The 21,785-nt window shown below is 43.2% G+C and overlaps 1 protein-coding gene across 1 annotated transcript; it reads right to left on the bottom strand.

The window, feature by feature from the left end:
- Positions 1-21,390, bottom strand: LOC110494283 (G protein-coupled receptor 22-like). The gene is made up of 3 exons (XM_021569227.3): positions 21,037-21,390; positions 20,650-20,714; positions 1-2,412 (listed from the first exon to the last, which is right to left on the bottom strand). Exon 3 carries the CDS (start codon positions 2,295-2,297, stop codon positions 600-602), a length of 1,698 nt encoding a protein of 565 aa, XP_021424902.3. The 5' UTR covers positions 2,298-2,412; positions 20,650-20,714; positions 21,037-21,390; the 3' UTR covers positions 1-599.
- Positions 21,391-21,785: the final 395 nt, after the last annotated feature.

Below are 21,785 nucleotides of genomic sequence, written 5' to 3'. Positions count from 1 at the left end.
TTTTCTGTTTGGGGGAAGTAAAAACAAACAAACATGAAATCACAAAAAAAGTGTCAGGACCCTTCTATAACATGCCATTTACAGTACATCAAAAATAGGTTGTAAAAAAGGTTGTAAAAAATAAAACTTCACCTTTAATGCATGACTAATCAAATTATAAACTGTTACTGGATATTGACTCTCATTGAGATCTGTGTGCAGGTAGATATTGTGTGTTCACTTGTTCCGTGAATGACAACAGGTTGATCAATGTGTGTGGATATTTTTGCTCTGTACCTATACTGGGATGTATATCTTCAGTAACTAAGGTTGCGGCAACGCAGGTGATGTCACATATTGCTTTGTAGCTTGGCATTGCCATGGAGAAGAAGTGGCCATCTTGTCGTTAACTGGGGGACTAATGAAGAGCTGTGTACATAGATCACAGAGCAGGTCTGATGTTAATTAGAGCTCTGGGCCCACCTGCCATCATCACACATCTGGATGGAGGGAGGTGCTGATGATGTAGTGTGACCTTTGTCAACTATCACACACTGTACACCCATATACACATGCAAGCTCGCTTGTATACGCACGCACACACACAGCTGCACGGCCTCTCATTCTCTCACAGCCACTGTTAGGCAGTTACTGGTGGCGTCACTGCCCTCCAGTCGGGGCTTGCGTCCCTTCCTCTGTCCACCCCCCTGCACCCAGGAATTGTGAATAACAGCTCCCCCATTGGGCGCCGGGTCCACCTGCAGCAGGGACACCACCCTCTTCTTGACATGGGTCTTCAGCGCTTTACGCAGCTTTTGCCTGGTGAAGGCATAGAGCAGCGGGTGGAAGATGGTGGTGCCGTATGCCATGGCCAGGAAGCAGAGCCTTACACGTACCAGGCCATCGCTGGGGCCCAGGCACAGTATCAACACGTTCACCATGGACAGAGGAGCCCAGCAGCCCAGGAAAGAGGAGATGATGATCAGGGACATCTTGAAGACTCTCCGCTGGCGCTCCCGCCGGTCCCGGTGGCGCCTCACTGCCCTCCTCAGGGCAATGATGGCCGACACAGAAGCCTGGACGCCTGGGCGGTCTGCCGCCGCCGGTGGGGGGGAGATGTCGTCAGTGGGGTTAGGGGTCGCTGGGGTGGTTGCGCTGGGGGTGGTGGCGGTGGTGTTGGTGACCCCCGTGGCCCCACTGTCAGAGGTAACCAGGGGCATGGAGGAGAGGGGAGGGAGGGAGCTGGGGGATGGGATGAGGGGCGGGTGGGTGAGGCGTTGGTTCTGGCTGGAGGAACCTCTCCCCTCTGTGGCCAGACTCAGTCCCTTCCTCCTTTGTTTCCGCCTGCGGATCCTGCAGCCTGAGTCCTTATTGGAGGCCCGTGGGCCCCTCTTTATGTGGGTGCCGATGCGGATGTTGAGGGCCTGCAGGATGCGGGAGTATGTGAACAACATGACGACCACAGCGATGAAGAAGCAGGGCACCTGCAGGAGGAGGTGGTAGTACATGGCCAGGCCCGTGTGGTAGCCCTGCCCACCCACACATAGCAGTGTCCGGTTTTGCCTCAATGGCGGCAGGGGGAGGGAGTAGTATGGAGTAGAGGAGGTGGAGGGAGTGAGGGTCAGCCCAGTGTGGTTTTGCCCAGTGGGGGTCAGTCCAGTAGGGGCTTCAGACTCAGGGATCAGATCCCCCATCTCCATCTCCAACCCTCCTCCAATCTCATTGTCCTCCGTGTCAGACCCCATTGAGAAGAAGTCCCCCTCCAGGAAGGGCAGGAAGAAGACTGCCAGTGATATGGCCCAAACGGCAGCCAGGAGGAGTGCAGCACGTCGCGGGGTCAGCAGCCGCGTGGCTGGACGGACGGTGATGTCGTAGCGGTCCAGGCTGATGACCAGCACATTGATGGCCGTGGCCACACTGGTGAAGGTGACGCAGGCCTCATGGAAGCAGCACAGCGTAGCCAGGATGCCCCCTCCACTACCGTCCACTGGGAGCAGGATGATCGCCACGGTCAGCGGCAGACACAGCACACACACCAGGATGTCCAGCACGTGCAAGCTGACCGTAACCATGTTGCTGACTGAGTCAACCAGGTTGGACTGGGCGCAGTAGAGCACCAGCACGGTCAGGTTGCTGCTGAAGCCGAGCACCAGCTCCAACATCAGCACGGTGGTGAGGGACACCTGGAAGCCCAGGGGTAAGGGGACGCTCCAGCCCTCCTCAGTCCCAGACACATCCCCTCTCTCCAAAAGTCCCGACCCCTGCCCATCGCTGGTCTCCAGGAGGTCAGTATAGCCCTTGGTCTCCATGGACACCATGGCACTCGCTCATGCATAGCAACGGCCAAGCCAGTCCATGCCCTGCCCTCTCCTTTTCTCCTGGCTTTGACTGGACAGTGATGAGGGTGATTGACAGGTCTGCACCTCTGAAGTTCTGTGGAGAGAAGGAGAGAAGGAGGGTGAATATCTCAGCTAGTATCTATCACCTTATAGCTATAGGACCTATAACTCCTCTTAAGCCTCCAACAACAAATATGCAGCAAACATGATTAATTAACATCCAATCACATTAACCGTTACTCTCTCGTGGGAAACCTTCACTCTTGCGCTAGAAATTAAACATGACAATTTGAAAAATAAGCCACGGGAGTGTTTTGAGTGAGAATAAAGACGACTTTCGAGTCGTAAGACATGTATAATAATAAGGGGCTAGAAGCATCTTATATGGTGAGCTACCGAGTGGCTAGGACAGGCAAGCCCCACACTATTGTGGAGGACATAATTCTTACTGCTACCTGGGACAATGCTGGGGGAAAAGGCCAAAAAAACTATACAGACAATGTCTTCATCAAACAACACTGTTTCACGACGCATTAGTGACATGGCAGGAGATATTTTGAAACAATTACTGCTTCGCATACAAGCCAGTGAATTCTATGCTTTACAGCTGGATGAGTCAACAGATGTGGCAGGCCTGGCACAGCTCCTGGTATATGTCCGTTACGTTTATGGGGGGTCAATTAAGGAAGACATCCTCATCTGCAAACCACTGGAAACCTGGACAACATGAGAGGGTATTTTTAAAGTACTGGACAGCTTTGTGACATCAAATGCACGTTGGTGGTTAAGATCTGTTGGTATCTGTACTGATGGTGCAAAAGCCATGACAGGGAGACATAGTGGAGTAGTAACACACGTGCAAGCAGTTGCTCCCAATGCCACTTGGGTACACTGCAGCATCCACCAAGAGGTTTGAAAGACGTTTGACACTACAGTGAAAATGGTTAACTTTGTTAAAGAAAGGCCCCTGAACTCTCATGTATTTTCTGCATTAGGCAATGATATGGGCAGCAACCATGTAACGCTTTTACAACATACAGAAGATTTTCACTTGTCTGGCTGCTTGCATGATGACAGGTTTCTCACGCGACTGGCCTATCTGGGTGATGTTTTTTCTCGCCTGAATGATCTGAATTTAGGATAACAGGGACTCTCCGCAACTATATTCAATGTGTGGGACAAAATTGAGGCTATGATTAAGATGTTGAAGATCTTTTCTGTTTGCATTAACAGGGACAACACATCATTGTATTACTTTTTTGTGTGCAAATAAACTCAAGCTTACTGACAATGTCAAATGTGATATAGTGAAGCACCTGAGTGATCTGGGTGTGCAATTAAGTAGGTACTGTACTTTCCCGAAACGGACGACACAAACAACTGGATTCGTTATCCCTTTCATGCCCTGCCTCCAGTCCACTTACTGCTATCTGATCAAGAGAGCCTGATCAAAATTGCAACAAGCGGTTCTGTGAAAATTGAATTTAATCAGAAGCCACTGCCAGATTTCTGGCAGGGCTGCGCTTAGAGTTTCTTGCCTTGGAAATCGCGCTGTTAAGACACTGATGCCCTTTTCAACCACGTACATATGTGAGAGTGGATTCTCGGCCCTCACTAGCATGAAAACTAAATACAGGCACAGACCGTGTGTGAAAAATGATTTAAGACTGAGACTCTCTCCAATACAACCTAACATTGCAGAGTTATGTGCATCATTTCAAGCACACCCTTCTTATTAACCTGTGGTGAGTTATTCACAATTTTTGATTAACAAATAAGGTTTTATATGTAAGATGGCTAAATAATGAGCAAAATGATTAATTATTATTATATTATTATTTGTGCCCTGGTCCTATAAGAGCTCTTTGTCACTTCATGCCCTGCCAAGCTGGCTTGTGACAAAAACTCATTCTTATGTTTAATACATTTATCGTTTATTGTGTGTGTGGCAGGCTTACAATGATGGCAAAAAACAATATTTGAGAGTGCGCTGACCCTGGTGCTAGAGGGGGTACGCAGTTGGAGGTTGAATGTTTTAAGTGGTACAGGACTATAAAAAGTTTGGGAACCATTGGACTAGAGGTATGATGTATGATCAGAGCTGAGACAACAACATGTGTCATGGAGGCACTGGAAATAGTTCTAGGGGGTGGAGGGTGGTGAGAATACTTTTCCCTCTCTGAGGATGCCACGGAGTGTGGTGTGTGTGTGTGTGTGTGTTTGTGAGTGAGTGCCGTGAAGTTGGAGGTGAACAGATGGAAGTGCCACAAGCAGCCCCCACAGCTTTTTAACAAGCCAATGGGGAGATATTGGCCTACAGAACTCCCCACCTCCTGTATTCTACCGCCTGGCTGTATCCCTGAACCAGTAAGGAGGAGCTGCAAATTTCACTGCCCACATTCTGAGAGAGTGGGTGGGCGGTTCATCCTTACACAACATACACCCTCCATTAACTAGGTCAGATAACATGCATACGTTATGGAAAAGTCCTCTTTTCTCAAAAAAGACTATAAATACATATCCAGATAGGAGACACATTCAAGCACTGCTCCAATGATGATCAATCTTCATATGAGTCCAGACAGTTTTTCTCTGCCCACAGATGATGTGAAACACAGTCAAACCTTTTTACAAAACAAACACCCTCCAAATCTCTGTTAAATCCCACGCTTTCATTGCTTAATTTCAACCGTGGAAAGCTAATGAGAGGAGAGGTTTCACATGTTGATGAGCAGGTTTCATCGTTCCTTGTTGGGGTGCGTTATAGAGCGTACAGGGCTTGTTGACATAGCCCAGGGCCAACAGTGTGGCGACAGTTAATAGTTTTCAGAGGGGTGCGTTGGAACATAAACAAGGCTAGTAGTAACCAGCAACACCCCTCCCTCCCCTCCATCTCTTCCCTACAACGCTCATCTGTCTGTTTTTTAGATCCATGCCTTGCCTCCCTCCAGCTTATGTTGCCCTAGTTGGCACATATCTCCTTTTCAAGTTTGATTCTCTCACAGACAAGGTTCTGAGCCACATGTGCAGTTTCCTCAGATATGGCTCAGAACGTTATGTAACCAAGTTGAATTGGTTAAACTAACTCCTCAGCTTGAAATACCATAAATTCTCTGGTGGACCTTTTCATGTTCAAACTGCATGAGAACGCACACTTAATGAAGGGCCAAATTCGTTCTGGTCAGATAAAATGACAATACAGAATTCACTTAGGGCCCTTTAGTGTTGAGTGTTGAGTGTTGTACTGTTTTTCCTCTCTCCTGAATGCGTCCTTTAGATAATGTCTCCTGAACCTTTCTATTTCTGTACTATGGCATAAATAGTATACTATGGTGTAAATACTATAGTACACACTGTAGAGTTTTTGCAGACTTTCCTGTAGTATTTACTGTAGTATACTGTAGTATTGACAGTGGTAACTAATTAGAAATACTTTGAAGTACTAAAGTAGTTTTTTGGGGTATCTGTACTTTCCTATGCTATGTATATTTTTACTTTTATACCACTACATTCCTAAATGTTCTTTAACACGCAAAAGTACTTGTTACATTTCAGTGGGGTAAAAATTACAAAAATAAAAAATATGTTTTAATGGATGACTTTTACTTTTCTATTAAGGTATATTTAATTTTACTCAAGTATAACAATTTGGTACTTTTTCCACCACCAAGCATTTACAGTTAACTACATTATAAATACTACAGTAAAAGAAAACTAGTATATACTATTGTAATTAATGTTGTGTTTTGCATTTTGTAGTGTAGTGTTTTTGACATAGAAGTGGAAGCTTTCTCCTACAGGAGAATGATTAAATAGTGCACTTTCCATAATCTGTAGGCAGGTAGGAAGGACTTAGACCTCGACAGATAGTGCAGCACCTCTGCTCCATTTCTGGAACATGTAGGGAACATAATATACAGTGGGGGAAAAAAGTATTTAGTCAGCCACCAATTGTGCAAGTTCTCCCACTTAAAAAGATGAGAGAGGCCTGTAATTTTCATCATAGGTACACTTCAACTATGACAGACAAAATGAGAAAAGGAAATCTAGAAAATTATGGTGGAAAATAAGTATTTGGTCACTTACAAACAAGCAAGATTTCTGGCTCTCACAGACCTGTAAACTTATCTTTCAAGAGGCTCCTCTGTCCTCCACTCGTTACCTGTATTAATGGCACCTGTTTGAAAATTACAGGCCTCTCTCATCTTTTTAAGTGGGAGAACTTGCACAATTGGTGGCTGACTAAATACTTTTTTGCCCCACTGTATGATCTACACTTAGCATGCAGGGTTCTCACTTATGGGTAGCACAAATTGGGATATGGGAGAGGGGAATGGGCAGGGTGTATGCTAAATAAACACTATAGTATTTAATACAGTTCAACAAGTGTAGTGCTGTTAACGGACAATACTGTATTAAATACTACAGTTGGTGAGTGAGTAAGTGTTGGTCCCAACATTCTGTCTATTGTAAATAGTTCCTTGACCTCTGTTCCGTTCCAGCGTAGTTTAAAACTGCTCTGGTTCAACCTCTTCTTAAAAATACCAATCTAGATCCCTCCTCACTGAGGAGACCTATCTCTAAGTTTCCTTTTGTATCCCAATTGTTTTTAAAGTTGATTTCAAGCAATTGGTGGCTTATTTCAGTATGAACCAACTTATTTGACAAATTCCAGTCGGGCTTCCACTCACTTCGCAGCACGGAAACTGCTTTATTGAAAGTCAGTAATGACCGTCTATTGGCTGCAGATGCCAGTGAACGCTCTATTCTTGTTCTTTTGGATCTCAGTTTGACACTATTTATCATAACATCCTTGTTGACCTTGGTAACATCATCCGCAATCATAACATTCAGTTTCACTGCTATGCGGATGACACGCAGCTCTTTACCAATCAGACCAAGTAACCAAGCTAGCTTAGCTACGCTTCACAAGTGTCTTGCTGATATAATATGTTGAATGTCTGACAATCTTCTTCTGCTCAATGAAAATAAATCAGAGGTTGTTGTATTGGGCCCACAACCATTCCTCATGCCAAGATTACTGTAACTCTTTGTATACATGTCTCAGTCAGAAATCACTCCATTGTCTACAGCTCAGATTTTAACAGGCACCAGGAAACGTAACAATATTACACACATTTTAGCTTCTCTACACTGGCTACCAGTCACTTTTAAAACAGATACAAATGATTGTATTAATCACGTTCAAGGCTAGGCTTGGTTTAGCCCTGTGATAGAAAAATTACGCATTTACCTGATTTGATTGATATTAATTTTTAGCAATTAATACTTAACAAATGGCAAGACATTTCTGTCCTCCTAATGCTGTGTTTTTATGGTCTCAACTCTTGTTCCCTGCAGCTAATCTGGGTGTATGGTCACTAGAGATGACCTGAGCAGACAAATGAGTTAACGACTGCATTACATAGACAAGAATGTGTTTAATTAGAGACAACTTAGGAGTAGAACAATCCCCCATTGTCTCAAAATCATCCTTGCAACTGGGAAACTAAGCCAGAGTGGGGTTAAGACAACAACCCTGTGCAGATAACGACCGGATGAACCCAGAGTAGCTTTTGATGCTCCTTGGCCTGCATGGGAGGGGTGGAACCAGCCATGACTAAGCATTCTTAGTGTCAGCTATATAAAATAACTCTGCATTTGTGTAAAGGTTAGGCTCTCGGCCCGTTGAACAGTCTCATTATTGAAATAATTAAGCAATATTAAATGAATATGATTGTTTGAAGAAATTACAAAGTCTCTCTCAGTATGAATTTCCACGACAGCCCCAACCCATCTCAGATATTTTATCTCCATATGAGCCAGGACGCAGCCAAAGTCTAGCTTGAAAACAGACATTTGCCATTAGGGTCTCTAGTGGAGATCAGACTTGCAGATTCAGAAAAGAGGGACATTATAGACAAAAACTTGATGTTATGTGATAACAAATTGTATATTTTTCACATCCTTGATGTACACAGATATTTTGGTCAGTTGATCCAGTGTTGCATGAGTGAATAAATAAGGACCACCAATTACAGATCAGATGTATGTTTATTGTAACACATTTTTGTCCCTTGCATAGAACTGCTCTGGTAATATTGACAAAAGGTAAAAGTCATAGTGATTTAACATATTTAGTAGGTCCCATATAATACCCTTACATATTTATGTAGATGGTGAAATAATCTGCATTTTCTACCTTATAACAATAAGCTACTGAGGGAACAACGGTCTGAGGGAACATAGGGTTGATGGAACAAAGGGCTGAGGGAACATACACTCTCAGAAATAAAGTTTTAGATTTGTTCCTAAAGGGCTACAACTGCTTGTCACTGGGATAGTACCCTGTAAGGTCCTCCTTTGAGGTTTTAGTTATAGTTACATAATTGTACCCCAGTTCATACCTCAGATGGAATTTCTACCTGTGGAGAAAGGTACTTTATTTTTGCCTTTATTATAGTACCACCATAGTGACAAAGCCATTTGTTATAACAGGAAAATATACTCACAATAATATCAGCATTACAAGTTAATGTTGAGAAAACAGTTTATGGTTATGATGTTACAAAATAAAAGCTGGGCATTCTACTGGTGAATTTTAGAACTTAGACACTGTCTTGTTGGCCTAACGTTATATGCTAATATGACTTTGGTGCAGGTCATGTTGTTCTTCACATTACCGTCTCTGGTAAAAACACACTATATCAAATAACATCTACGTTTATTTGTAACATGCACTGGATAATGAAGGTGTAAACGGTACCAGTGGTGGAAAAAGTACCTAATTGTCATACTTGAGTACAAGTAAAGATACCTTAATAGAAAATGACTGAAGAAGTGAAAGTCACCCAGTAAAATACTAAAATAAGTCTAAAAGTATTTGGTTTTAAATATACTGAAGTATCAAAAGTAAAAGTAAAAGTATATAAGTATATATAATAAAAAAAATATCTTATATTAAGCAAACCAAATGGCACCATTTTCTTGTTTTTTATTTATTTACGGATAGCCAGGAGCACACTCCAACACTCAGACATAATTTACAAACAAAGAATGTGTGTTTAATGAGTCCGTCAGATCAGAGGTAGTAGGGATGACCAGGGATGTTTCCTTGGTAAGTGTGTGAATTGGACCATTTTCATGTTCTGCTAAGAAATCTAAATATAACTAGCACTTTTGAGTGTCAGGGATAATGGAGTAAAAAGTACATTATTTTCTTTAGGAATGTAGGTAAGTAAAAGTATAAAGTCAAAAATATAAATACTAAAATACGGATACCCCTCAAAAACTCCTTAAGCAGTACTTTAAAGTATTTTTCCTTAAGAATTTTACACCACCGAACGGTACAGTGAAATGGTAACTTGTATAGTGGAGTCTTTTGTTTAGACATGTATCTAGCTAGCTAAACAATGAACCATAATCCCAACTCATAATGTTACTACCCTGCATAAATCTGCTGGTAGCTAATGCTAACCATCTAGCTAGGTTCAATGTTAGCTAGTGTAACGGATGTGAAACGGCTAGCTTAGTTAGCGTGGGCGCTAAATAGCGTTTCAATCAGTGACGTCACTTGCTCTGAGACCTTGAAGTAGTAGTTCCCCTTGCTCTGCAAGGGCCGCGGCTTTTGTGGAGCGATGGGTAACGATGCTTCGAGGGTGACTGTTGATGTGTGCAGAAGGTCCCTGGTTCGCGCCCGGGTATGGGCGAGGGGACGGTCTAAAATTATACTGTTACATTGGTGCCGTGACCCGGATTACTGGTTGCTGCGGAAAAAGGAGGAAGGTCAAAAGGGGGGTGAGTGTAACGGATGTGAAACGGCTAGCTTAGTTAGCGTGGGCGCTAAATAGCGTTTCAATCAGTGACGTCACTTGCTCTGAGACCTTGAAGTAGTAGTTCCCCTTGCTCTGCAAGGGCCGCGGCTTTTGTGGAGCGATGGGTAACGATGCTTCGAGGGTGACTGTTGATGTGTGCAGAAGGTCCCTGGTTCGCGCCCGGGTATGGGCGAGGGGACGGTCTAAAATTATACTGTTACATTGGTGCCGTGACCCGGATTACTGGTTGCTGCGGAAAAAGGAGGAAGGTCAAAAGGGGGGTGAGTGTAACGGATGTGAAACGGCTAGCTTAGTTAGCGTGGGCGCTAAATAGCGTTTCAATCAGTGACGTCACTTGCTCTGAGACCTTGAAGTAGTAGTTCCCCTTGCTCTGCAAGGGCCGCGGCTTTTGTGGAGCGATGGGTAACGATGCTTCGAGGTGTGTGCAGAAGGTGTGCAGAAGGTCCCTGGTTCGCGCGAGGGGACGGTCTAAAATTATACTGTTACACTAGCTAGCTAACATTAGGCTATAACTAGCAATGCAAATGGCTCTGAGATACGAATAATTACTACAGAGATCACACACGTAACGTTAGCTAGCTAGCAAACAGTATGCTTTCACTTGCAATGAAAATTACTTTCTAAATAAATTATAAACGTATAGTAACTGAAAATGTAGCTAGCTAGACTCTCTTACCCATATACACGCTTATCCTTCTCTGTCACGGATGCCATTGCTAACCTTAGTTTGAAGATGTAATCCGGAGACAGGTGTTTAATGCAATAGCTTTTTTCAGTGTGTTCTCTTTTTGACTCCCTCCACATTATTTGCATAGCTATTATACTCTGCATCCACCAGGCATTCCACTGATTTCAAAGCTTGATCCTCCAGAAAGTGGAGAGCATTAGTAACACTTATACAGTTCTTTTTTTCAAAATAGCCACATTAGAAAGGGTTACCTACACATACTTAGCAGATCATGTAACAATCAGAAGAGTGCTACAAAGCAGACCAATCCGAATTCATCTTTCGGCATGTGCAGGCGATCCATTATCTCAGCCAATCATGGCTAGGTTCCTGTCTTGTTCCGTGGCAAAACCAACTAGTTTCGTAATTTAATGTTTTATTCATATTAACAGATGGCATATGTTTGTTATTAAGGTACATGGAACTGAAAGTCACTGAGCTCTTCAGTAACAGCCATTCTACATGTTCCAGAAAGCATGTCTTCCAAAAAACACATTTTGATACTCCAAATGCCTCTCCTGTAAAGTAGTGATGCACAACATACACCAAATTTGCTGAAATAAAACACATTTGTTCCTTATAAGAGGCAAAACTCTACCATAGACCACCTAAACTGGTACAACACCTCCACTCATGGGTGGTAAAAAGTACCATCAGAAATACCTTATAAGTATTCAGACCCTTTGCTATGAGACTCAAAATTGAGCTCTGGTGCATCCTGTTTCCATTGATCATCCTTGACATGTTTCTACAACTTGATTGGAGTCTACCTATGGTAAATCCAATTGATTGGACATGATTTTGAAAGGTACACAGCTGTCTATATAAGGTCCCACAGTTGACAGTAAATGTCAGAGCAAAAAGCAAGCCATGAGGTTGAAGGCATTGCCTGTAGAGATCCGAGACAGGATTGTGTCAAGGCACAGATCTGGGGAAGGGTACCAAAACATTTCTGCAGCATTCAAGGTCCCCAAGAACACAGTGGCCTCCATTATTCTGAAATGGAAGAAGTTTGGAACCACCAAACTGAGCAATCGGGGGAGAAGGGCCTTGGTCAGGGAGGTGACCAAGAACCTGATGGTCACTCTGACAGAGCTTCAGAGTTCCTCTGTGGAGATGGGAGAATCTTTCAGAAGGACAACCGTCTCTGCAGCACTCCGCCAAACAGGCCTTTATGGTAGAGTGGCCAGACGGAAGTCACTCCTCAGTAAAAGGCACATGACAACCCGTTTGGAGTTTGCCAAAGGCACCTAAAGACTCTCAGATCCCAGACGTGCTCAATGGGATTGAGATCTCTTTGCTGGCCAAGTCAGAACACTGACATTCCTGTCTTGCAGTAAATCGCGCACAGAACGAGCAGTATGGCTGGTGGCATTGTCATGCTCGAAGGTCATGTCAGGAAGAGCCTGCAGGAAGGGTACCACATGAGGGGGGAGGATGTCTTCTCTGTAACGCACAGTGTTGAGATTGCCTGCAATGACAACAAACTCAGTCAGATGATGCTGTGACACACCGCCCCAGACCATGACGGACCCTCCACCTCCAGATCGATCCCGCTCCAGAGTACAGGCCTCGGTGTAACGCTCATTCCTTCGACAATAAACGCCAATCCGACCATCACCCCTGGTGAGACAAAACCGTGAGTCGTTAGTGAAGAGCACTTTTTGCCAGTCCTGTCTGGTCCAGCGGCGATGGTGGGTTTTTCCCATAGGCAATGTTGTTGCCGGTGATGGTGACGACCTGCATTACACCAGGCCTACAAGCCCTCAGTCCAGCCTCTCTCAGCCTATTGCGGACAGTCTGAGCACTGATGGTGTAACTCGGGCAGTTGTTGTTGCCATCCTGTACCTGTCCCGCAGGTGTGAGGTTCGATGTGCCGATCCTGTGCAGGTGTTGTTACACGTGGTCTGCCACTGCAAGGACAATAATCTGTCCGTCCTGTCTCCCTGTAGCGCTGTCTTAGGCGTCTCACAGTACGGACATTGTAATTTATTGCCCTGGCCACATCTGCAGTCCTCATGCCTCCTTGCAGCATACCTAAGGCACGTTCACGCTGATGAGCAGGGACCCTGGGCATCTTTCTTTTGGTGTTTTTCAGTCAGTAGAAAGGCCTCTTTAGTAGTGTCCTAAGTTTTCATAACTGTGACCTTAATTGCCTACCGTCTGTAATTTGTTAGTGTCTTAACGACCGTTCCACAGGTGCATGTTCATTAATTATTTATGGTTCATTGAACAAGCATGGGAAACAGTGTTTAAACCCTTTACAATGAAGATCTGTGAAGTTATTTGGATTTTTACAAATTATCTTTGAAAGACAGGGTCCTGAAAAAGGGACGAGTTTGTTACTTAACAGTTGCCAATAAAATAAGTCCTAAATGGAAAGGACTATTTGTCATCTGCAGCCCCATGAAGTGTCTGCTACCACACCAAAGACTATCCCAGCAGCTCTCCTCCAACCTCTGTATGGGGGATCCTCTTCCGGGCACACTTCCCTTGACCTCAGGGTTATCATCATGGTAATCCTGACTATGGCCTCTGTGAGGAATGGCCCAATGGCTACTGGGTAATATACCTGGCCTGGGCCTGGCTGAAATGACCCTTCTGCCTGGCTGTGGTTGGAGGTAAATCTATTCTGACAGCCAATCATCAATAAATAATATGAGAGGCAGAGATATTCTATTTAGAATTACCTATACAGGCTTTGAGCGAAGTCTTGTGGACCTGTGCACCTAGAGCCAAGATGGTGGATAAATAAAGATGTCTTACTCAGGCCGTTTACCATAGAGAAAATGGCAACAGTTCCGGTCTACATAAGGGGTGGCTCTTCCATAGACACCAATGAGATAGCAGCTGGGTCTGGCCTACTTGTATATGAACTGAATTTTTTTGCCAGTGAGATGTCTAGCTTCCTCTCTGCTGGAGCAACCATATTAGGTAAGTGGGATTGAGGCACTTGTATCACCAAGTTTCTATTTTGATGGGACAGGAAGTGTACTTTCCCATACCACTTATTATTGGGGGTATTTTCTATTAATCCCTGTAGCTAACAATGTAGCTTCCAGAATTTCTATTTGTCACACCAAGCCATGGAAATGTTTACGGATCAAATGTATAACATACTCAGAGTCTGCAATACTCTACACCCCACTGCCACAACCTTCCGAATGCGACTCCGCAACAACGTAAGAAGCAGTCCTATCTTTAATTTGAGATATTCCAGTGTTCAAAACCGGTTGTTTATTGGGCAAAATAACTTATTGTCTCCTGTTATTTGACAGGCTCTGGCAAGTTGGTCAAAAATAACTCTGCTGAAGTGAAGCAGCGATTTACAGGGGCAATTGAAGACATGATGTCTGATGTGGAGACAGACCCAGAGTACCTGGATACATTTTTAATAACCTCCCGACCCTGGCGCTCCCCTGAGTTTGAGGACCTGATTGCATTAGCAGACAGGAGAAGAACCACCTTCCGAGAACATCTGATTGTGCAATAGACCACAAATGATCACCTGCAACTTACACACTATTTTCACTAACTCTTTTTGCCCTGACTCCCACTCACTCACTCAGACTTACATATTGACACACACACACACACACACACACACACACACACACACACACAAAATGACCTTATTTTTACTACTCTTTATTACATAGTTTGTTTTATATAAATGTATTTGCATTTTACTTTTTTTGTTGTTATTTCATTCATTTCAATATATTTTTTTAACAAATTGTTTGTTGTACACTTCATTTAGTTATTATTTATTTAGATGTTGTATTTTTATAATTTGTTTGACTTTTGAACACCTGTTATTTTTGGGGGGTGGGGAATTGCAATACAGAGCAATTGTATTTTTTGACTAGATGATTACTGGATGATTCCATATGGGCTTCTGAGTGGCATAGCGGTCGAAGGCACTGCATCTTAGAGCATGAGGCATAACTAGTCCCTGGTTCGAATCCAGGCTGTATCACATCCGACTGTGAATGGGAGTCCCACAGGGCGGCACACAATTGGCCCAGCATCGTCCGGGTTTGGCTAGGGTAGGCCGTCATGGTAAATAAGAATTTGTTCTTAACTGACTTGCCTAGTTAAATAAATAAAAAATATATGTTTTATTTCATGGCTTTGATGTCTTCACTATTATTATATGTGGAAAATAGTAAAAATAAAGAAAAACCCTGGAATGAGTAGCTGTGTCCAAACTTGTGACTGGTATTGTATGTGCTAAAGTTGCAAGAGGTGAAAACCTGGCAAAAGCCTGCCTTTTTCAGAAGAAACGTGTCAAAAGCTTAAGTTGCTACAGCTCAACCACCATCATGTTGTTCATCATGTCAGCAGCACTAAAGAAAAACAAAAGTTCCCATCAGACTTGAAAACCTGAGGCAATACTGAAACCATTTGAGGACGTTTTTGAAGGGATGGGGGCCCTGCTAGGTGAGCTCCGCCTACCAAACCTGGCAAAAGCGAAAATCTTTTTGGTTATGGATGGAAAAAATGGGTACTGGCAGGTACGTTAGGATGAAAATAGTAGTTACCTCACTACATTTTGGACCCCCAATGGTAGATACCGGTGGACAAGGTTGCCAGGAGTGAAGGAGTGAAACCAGCTGCAGAGGAATATCAGTGAAGGCAACATGATGCACTTCAGGGACTGCCAGGAATAAGTGTCCTAGCCAGGAATACAGTGCCTTGCGAAAGTATTCGGCCCCCTTGAACTTTGCAACCTTTTGCCACATTTCAGGCTTCAAACATAAAGATATAAAACTGTATTTTTTTGTGAAGAATCAACAACAAGTGGGACACAATCATGAAGTGGAACGACATTTATTGGATATTTCAAACTTTTTAACAAATCAAAAACTGAAACATTGGGCGTGCAAAATTATTCAGCCCCTTTACTTTCAGTGCAGCAAACTCTCTCCAGAAGTTCAGTGAGGATCTCTGAATGATCCAATGTTGACCTAAATGACTAATGATGATAAATACAATCCACCTGTGTGTAATCAAGTCTCCGTATAAATGCACCTGCACTGTGATAGTCTCAGAGGTCCGTTAAAAGCGCAGAGAGCATCATGAAGAACAAGGAACACACCAGGCAGGTCCGAGATACTGTTGTGAAGAAGTTTAAAGCCGGATTTGGATACAAAAAGATTTCCCAAGCTTTACACATCCCAAGGAGCACTGTGCAAGCGATAATATTGAAATGGAAGGAGTATCAGACCACTGCAAATCTACCAAGACCTGGCCGTCCCTCTAAACTTTCAGCTCATACAAGGAGAAGACTGATCAGAGATGCAGCCAAGAGGCCCATGATCACTCTGGATGAACTGCAGAGATCTACAGCTGAGGTGGGAGACTCTGTCCATAGGACAACAATCAGTCGTATATTGCACAAATCTGGCCTTTATGGAAGAGTGGCAAGAAGAAAGCCATTTCTTAAAGACATCCATAAAAAGTGTTGTTTAAAGTTTGCCACAAGCCACCTGGGAGACACACCAAACATGTGGAAGAAGGTGCTCTGGTCAGATGAAACCAAAATTGAACTTTTTGGCAACAATGCAAAACATTATGTTTGGCGTAAAAGCAACACAGCTGAACACACCATCCCCACTGTCAAACATGGTGGTGGCAGCATCATAGTTTGGGCCTGCTTTTCTTCAGCAGGGACAGGGAAGATGGCTAAAATTGATGGGAAGATGGATGGAGCCAAATACAGGACCATTCTGGAAGAAAACCTGATGGAGTCTGCAAAAGACCTGAGACTGGGACGGAGATTTGTCTTCCAACAAGACAATGATCCAAAACATAAAGCAAAATCTACAATGGAATGGTTCAAAAATAAACATATCCAGGTGTTAGAATGGCCAAGTCCAGACCTGAATCCAATCGAGAATCTGTGGAAAGAACTGAAAACTGCTGTTCACAAATGCTCTCCATCCAACCTCACTGAGCTTGAGCTGTTTTGCAAGGAGGAATGGGAAAAAATGTCAGTCTCTCGATGTGCAAAACTGATAGAGACATACCCCAAGTGACTTACAGCTGTAATCGCAGCAAAAGGTGGCGCTACAAAGTATTAACTTAAGGGGGCTGAATAATTTTGCACGCCCAATTTTTACGTTTTTGATTTGTTAAAAAAGTTTGAAATATCCAATAAATGTCGTTCCACTTCAAGATTGTGTCCCACTTGTTTTTGATTCTTCACAAAAAAATACAGTTTTATATCTTTATGTTTGAAGCCTGAAATGTGGCAATAGGTCGCAAAGTTCAAGGGGGCCGAATACTTTCGCAAGGCACTGTAAGTGTCCTAGCTGATGACATCCTGGGATACGGTTACGGACTCAGCTCTTACAAAGAGCAAGGGAGATGAATCTAAAGCTGAATAAAGACAAAGTTAAGCTCAGGCTCACAAGTACTACATACATGAGACATATTTTAACAGCTGAAGGCCTGAAGCCAGACCCCAAGAAGGTGGAAGCAGTACAGCAAATGCCGCTGCCTACAGATGCAAAAACAGTTCAGTGACTGCTTGGTTTTGTAAATTACTTACCTCATTTGTCTGACGTATATGAGCCATTGTGTCGACTAACCAATAAAGATGTGCTGTGGGCATGGCTTCCTCAACATGAGGCTGCATTGAAGCAAATCAAGAAATTGGTAAGCAACCAACCAATCCTGAAGAAGTGACACTACAATGTGATGCAAGTGACAAGGGCCTAGGGACTTTATCACGGTGCACACTGATCACAAGCCTCTTGAGGTTATCTCCAAAAAGCATCTTCTGTCTGTCCCGAAGCCACTTCAAAGGATATTGCTAAAGCTTCAACATGATCAACTACAGGTAGTATACAAGAAAGGAATAGAGATTCACGTTGCATATTTCTTGTCTAGAGCAGCACTCCCAACAACTAGTTACCCGCAATATCGGACAAATGAGACTGTATATGCTCTACAGGCTGAATTTGAAGACGTGAACCATGCTAATGATCAAAACATCTCCCCGCAGACACTGGATGGTATCAAAACTCATTCAGCAGAGAATACAACTTTTTATTTAACTAGGCAAGTCAGTTAAGAACAAATTCTTATTTTCAATGACAGCTTAGGAAAAGTGTGTCAACTGCCTTGTTCAGGGGCAGAAGGACATATTTTTACCCTGTCAGCTCAGGGATTTGATCTAGTAACTCTTTGGTTACTAGACCACCACTCTAACCACTAGGCTACCTGCCACCCCATGCTTCCATCTTTCATCCTAAGAGGCTGGCCGGACACAAGAAAGAGTACGCCCATCCTGGTGAGGGACTACTGGACATACAGAGTGCTAGTGCCAGAAACTTTACGCCCATAGGTGCCCAATATGCTGCCAGTGCGACACACTAGGACAAGGGCTAACATAAGACAGCTCCTGCGGTACGGGGACTGTCTTTTAAGATATAAAGGCTTTTTTAATATTATATAATAATACAATTTAAAAAGGTGTTGATAATGTAAATATGTATTTTCGCTGTGGTATTAGAATGGTATGAAGTGCTCGAGCCAATTATATATGAAAAGGAAGATGTTAAGATAACGGGCATAATGCCAACCCAGAGATGGAGCTAGTGGGCACCTACCTAGGATATGTAAACAGGTGCTTTATGAGAGTCTGATTAGGATGTCATGACCTGTAACATGTCAATCGAATCAAATTGTATTGGTCACATAGAAAAAGCCATATCTCAGACTGGCCAATAAAATAAAATATTAAGATGGGCAAAATAACACAGACACTGGACAGAGATATGGCTTTTTATTTGCAACTCTGCCTAGAAGGCCAGCATCCCTGAGTCGCCTCTGTTGATGTTGAGACTGGTGTTTTGTGGGTACTATTTAATGAAGCTGCCAGTTGAGAACTTGTGAGGCATCTGTTTCTCAAACTGGACACTCTAATTAGTCCTCTTGCTCAGTTGTGCATCGAGGCCTCCCACACCTCTTTCTATTCTGGATAGAGCCAGTTGGTGCTGTTCTGTGAGGGGAATAGTACAAAGCATTGTATGAGATTTTCAGTTTCTTGGCAATTTCTCACATAGAATAGCCTTTATTTCTCAGAACAAGAATAGACAATGCTTTGTTTCTGGCTATTTTGAGCATGTAATCAAACCCAGAAATGATGATGCTCCAGATACTCAACTAGTCTAAAGACCAGTTATATTGCTTATTTAATCAGCACAACAGTTTTCAGCTGTGCTAACATAATTGCTAAATGGTTTTCTAATGATGAATTAGCCTTTTAAAATGATAAACTTGGATTAGCTAACACAACGTGCCATTGGAACACAGGAGTGATGGTTGCTTATAATGGGCCTCTGAACGCCTATGTAGATATTCCGTTTCCAGCTACAATAGTCATTTACAACATTATTAACAATATCTAGACTGTATCTGATCAATTTGATGTTATTTTAATGGACAAAAAAAATGTGCTTTTCTTTCAAAAACAAGGACATTTCTAAGTGACCCCAAACTTTTGAACAGTAGTGTAAGATAGTCTAGCTAGCTACATTTTCAAATATTACACAGTTCTAATTTTGTCATAAAGTAGTTTTCATTTCAAGTTAAAGTGTACTGTTAGCTAGCTAGCTAACGTTAGCTGGCTGGCTCGCTAGCTAATGTTAAGTGCATGATCTGTGTTGTAATGTTATTCATATCTCAAAGCCATTTGCTTTTCTAGTTATAGCTTAGTGTTAGCTAGCTAACATTGAACTTGGTTGGTTAGCTACCTGCAGATTCATGCAGGGTAGTAATATAGCTAGCTACATGTTTTAACAAAATACTCTACTATCCAAGTAACCATTTCATTAGAATGTTAATGATGTCACAGCAAAAACTGTTGATAGACAGTAAATTCGCTCCGGCTATCTACTTCGATTAAAGAGCACTCCCGTCTGAGTGTGCCAAAGCGCAGAATAACTGAAGAATTTACGAACGCTCAACACCCACTGAATATGGCCGGTGTCTGTAAACTTTGACAAAAAAGCATAAATTCTTGCCAGCAGCGCAGTGTCTGTCACCAACACTCTGGATAACATAAAAACAGCCAAACCAGCTCTGCTAGGGCAAGTAAAATGGTCAGTGAGCTTTTCTCTCATTTGTGTCTGGAAGTAGCTAGCAAGCTAGGCAACATCAGCCAGTTAGCAACAGCTGTGAAGCACCCAAGCTAAGACAGAACACTCAGGACCAAACCTTAAAGAGATGGGTGGGGCTAAAGCTTAAGAGGGTGTAAACGATGCCGAATGGATGTAGACAAAGAAGGGCTCTCCAGTAGTTGTACCAAAACGTTCCAAGCCCATTTTCTCAAAAGTAAGGTTACAAGTTTATCAAGCAGAATTACTTTCCCATTGTTCCTCAACTGTAGTGTATTATATACCATTTTCTAGCACCGAGTCTCTACTTTTATCCAATGTAAAAAACACAATTTCAAATTTTGCTATATACTGTAAGACCGAATCGAGCCAGTCGGTCACAAATAGGATACTTGCGCCTTACAGCCCATTACATAACCAAAGAGTGGGTGCTTGTGGAGAGGGTGATATTCACCATGGATTGGGACAGTTCCCAGCTCAAGACTGCAGATAACATGAGGCCAGCTATTGTGAATGTGTGCTTGTGGATCTTGTTGATTTCCTCTATTGTCTCAAAGAGGCCACATTCACCTTAGAGGCAAGGCAACAGCCTACTCTACACCTGGTAATTGTGTGATTCTAAATGATAAAGCGTCACTTACAGCTGGATTTGTGGTGTCAGAGAGGAGAAGCCAGCTGACCACGATCGGTGGATGACTTCCTTTTCCTGCACCGCAATTCGAGAAATCAGAGTGATGAATGGACTATTTTTGAAATTATTGTTTTAGTAGCTTTATTTGTTTGTAGGCTTGCATCACTGGGCAGCTAGCGGCTGGGTTTCCCTTTGTAATCTGTGATAGTTTGCAAGCCCTGCCACATCCGAATAACATCAGAGCCAGTGTAGTAGGATTCAATCTTAGTTCTGTATTGACGCATTGCCTGTTTGATGGTTCATCTGAGGGTGTAGTGTGATTCCTTATAAGTGTCTGGGTTAGTGTCCCACTCCCTGAAAGTGGCAGCTCTAGCCTTTAGCTCAGTGTGGAAGTTACCTGTAATCCATGGCTTCTGGTTGGGACATGTATGTACGGTCACTAGGGACGATGTCGTCGATGCACTTATTAATGAAGCTAGTGACTGATGTGGTAAACTCCTCAATGCCATCGGATAAGTCCCGGAACATATTCCAGTCTGTGCTAACAAAACAGTCATGTAGCTTAGCATCCGCTTCATTGGACCATTTCTGTATTAAGAGCGTCACTGGTACTTCCTGTTTGAGTTTTTGCTTGTAAGCAGGAATCAGGAGGAGTTATGGTCGGATTTGCCAAATGTAGGGCGAGGGCGAGCTTTGTAAGCGACTCTGCATATGGAGTTGCACAGGTGACATTCTGGTAGAAATGAGGTCAAACGGATTTCATTTTTTTCTGCATTAAAATCACGACCACTAAGAGCACCACCTCTGGATGAGCATTTTCTTGTTTTCTTATGGCCCTATACAGCTTGTTGAGTGCAGTCTTAGTGCCACCATCGGTTTGTGGTGGTAAATAGACAGCTACGGAAAATATTGGTAAATAGTATGGTCTACAGCTTACCAGATCGCGTACCAGCTGTTTGTTTACAATGAGACACACACCACGCCCCTTGAGCTGAACTGACAATGCCATTCTGTCCAGCTAGAATATTATCCATGTCCTTGTTCAGCCAAGTTTCTGAGAAACATAGGATATTACAGTTCTTCAGGTCCCGTTGATAGGATAGTCTCGAATGAAGCTCATCCAGTTTGATCTCTAGTGATTGTACA

This window comes from Oncorhynchus mykiss, chromosome 17 (assembly GCF_057628025.1).
Source record: "Oncorhynchus mykiss isolate SJ-2025 chromosome 17, ASM5762802v1, whole genome shotgun sequence".
Classification (NCBI taxonomy): Eukaryota; Metazoa; Chordata; class Actinopteri; order Salmoniformes; family Salmonidae; genus Oncorhynchus; species Oncorhynchus mykiss.
Note: the sequence above shows the minus strand (reverse complement) of the source record. Positions and strands in the feature narration are given on the sequence as shown.

Excerpts from the sequence above, each read along its gene's own strand:
- LOC110494283 (XM_021569227.3), bottom strand. The coding sequence starts at position 2,297 with ATGGTGTCCATGGAGACCAAGGGCTATACTGACCTCCTGGAGACCAGC.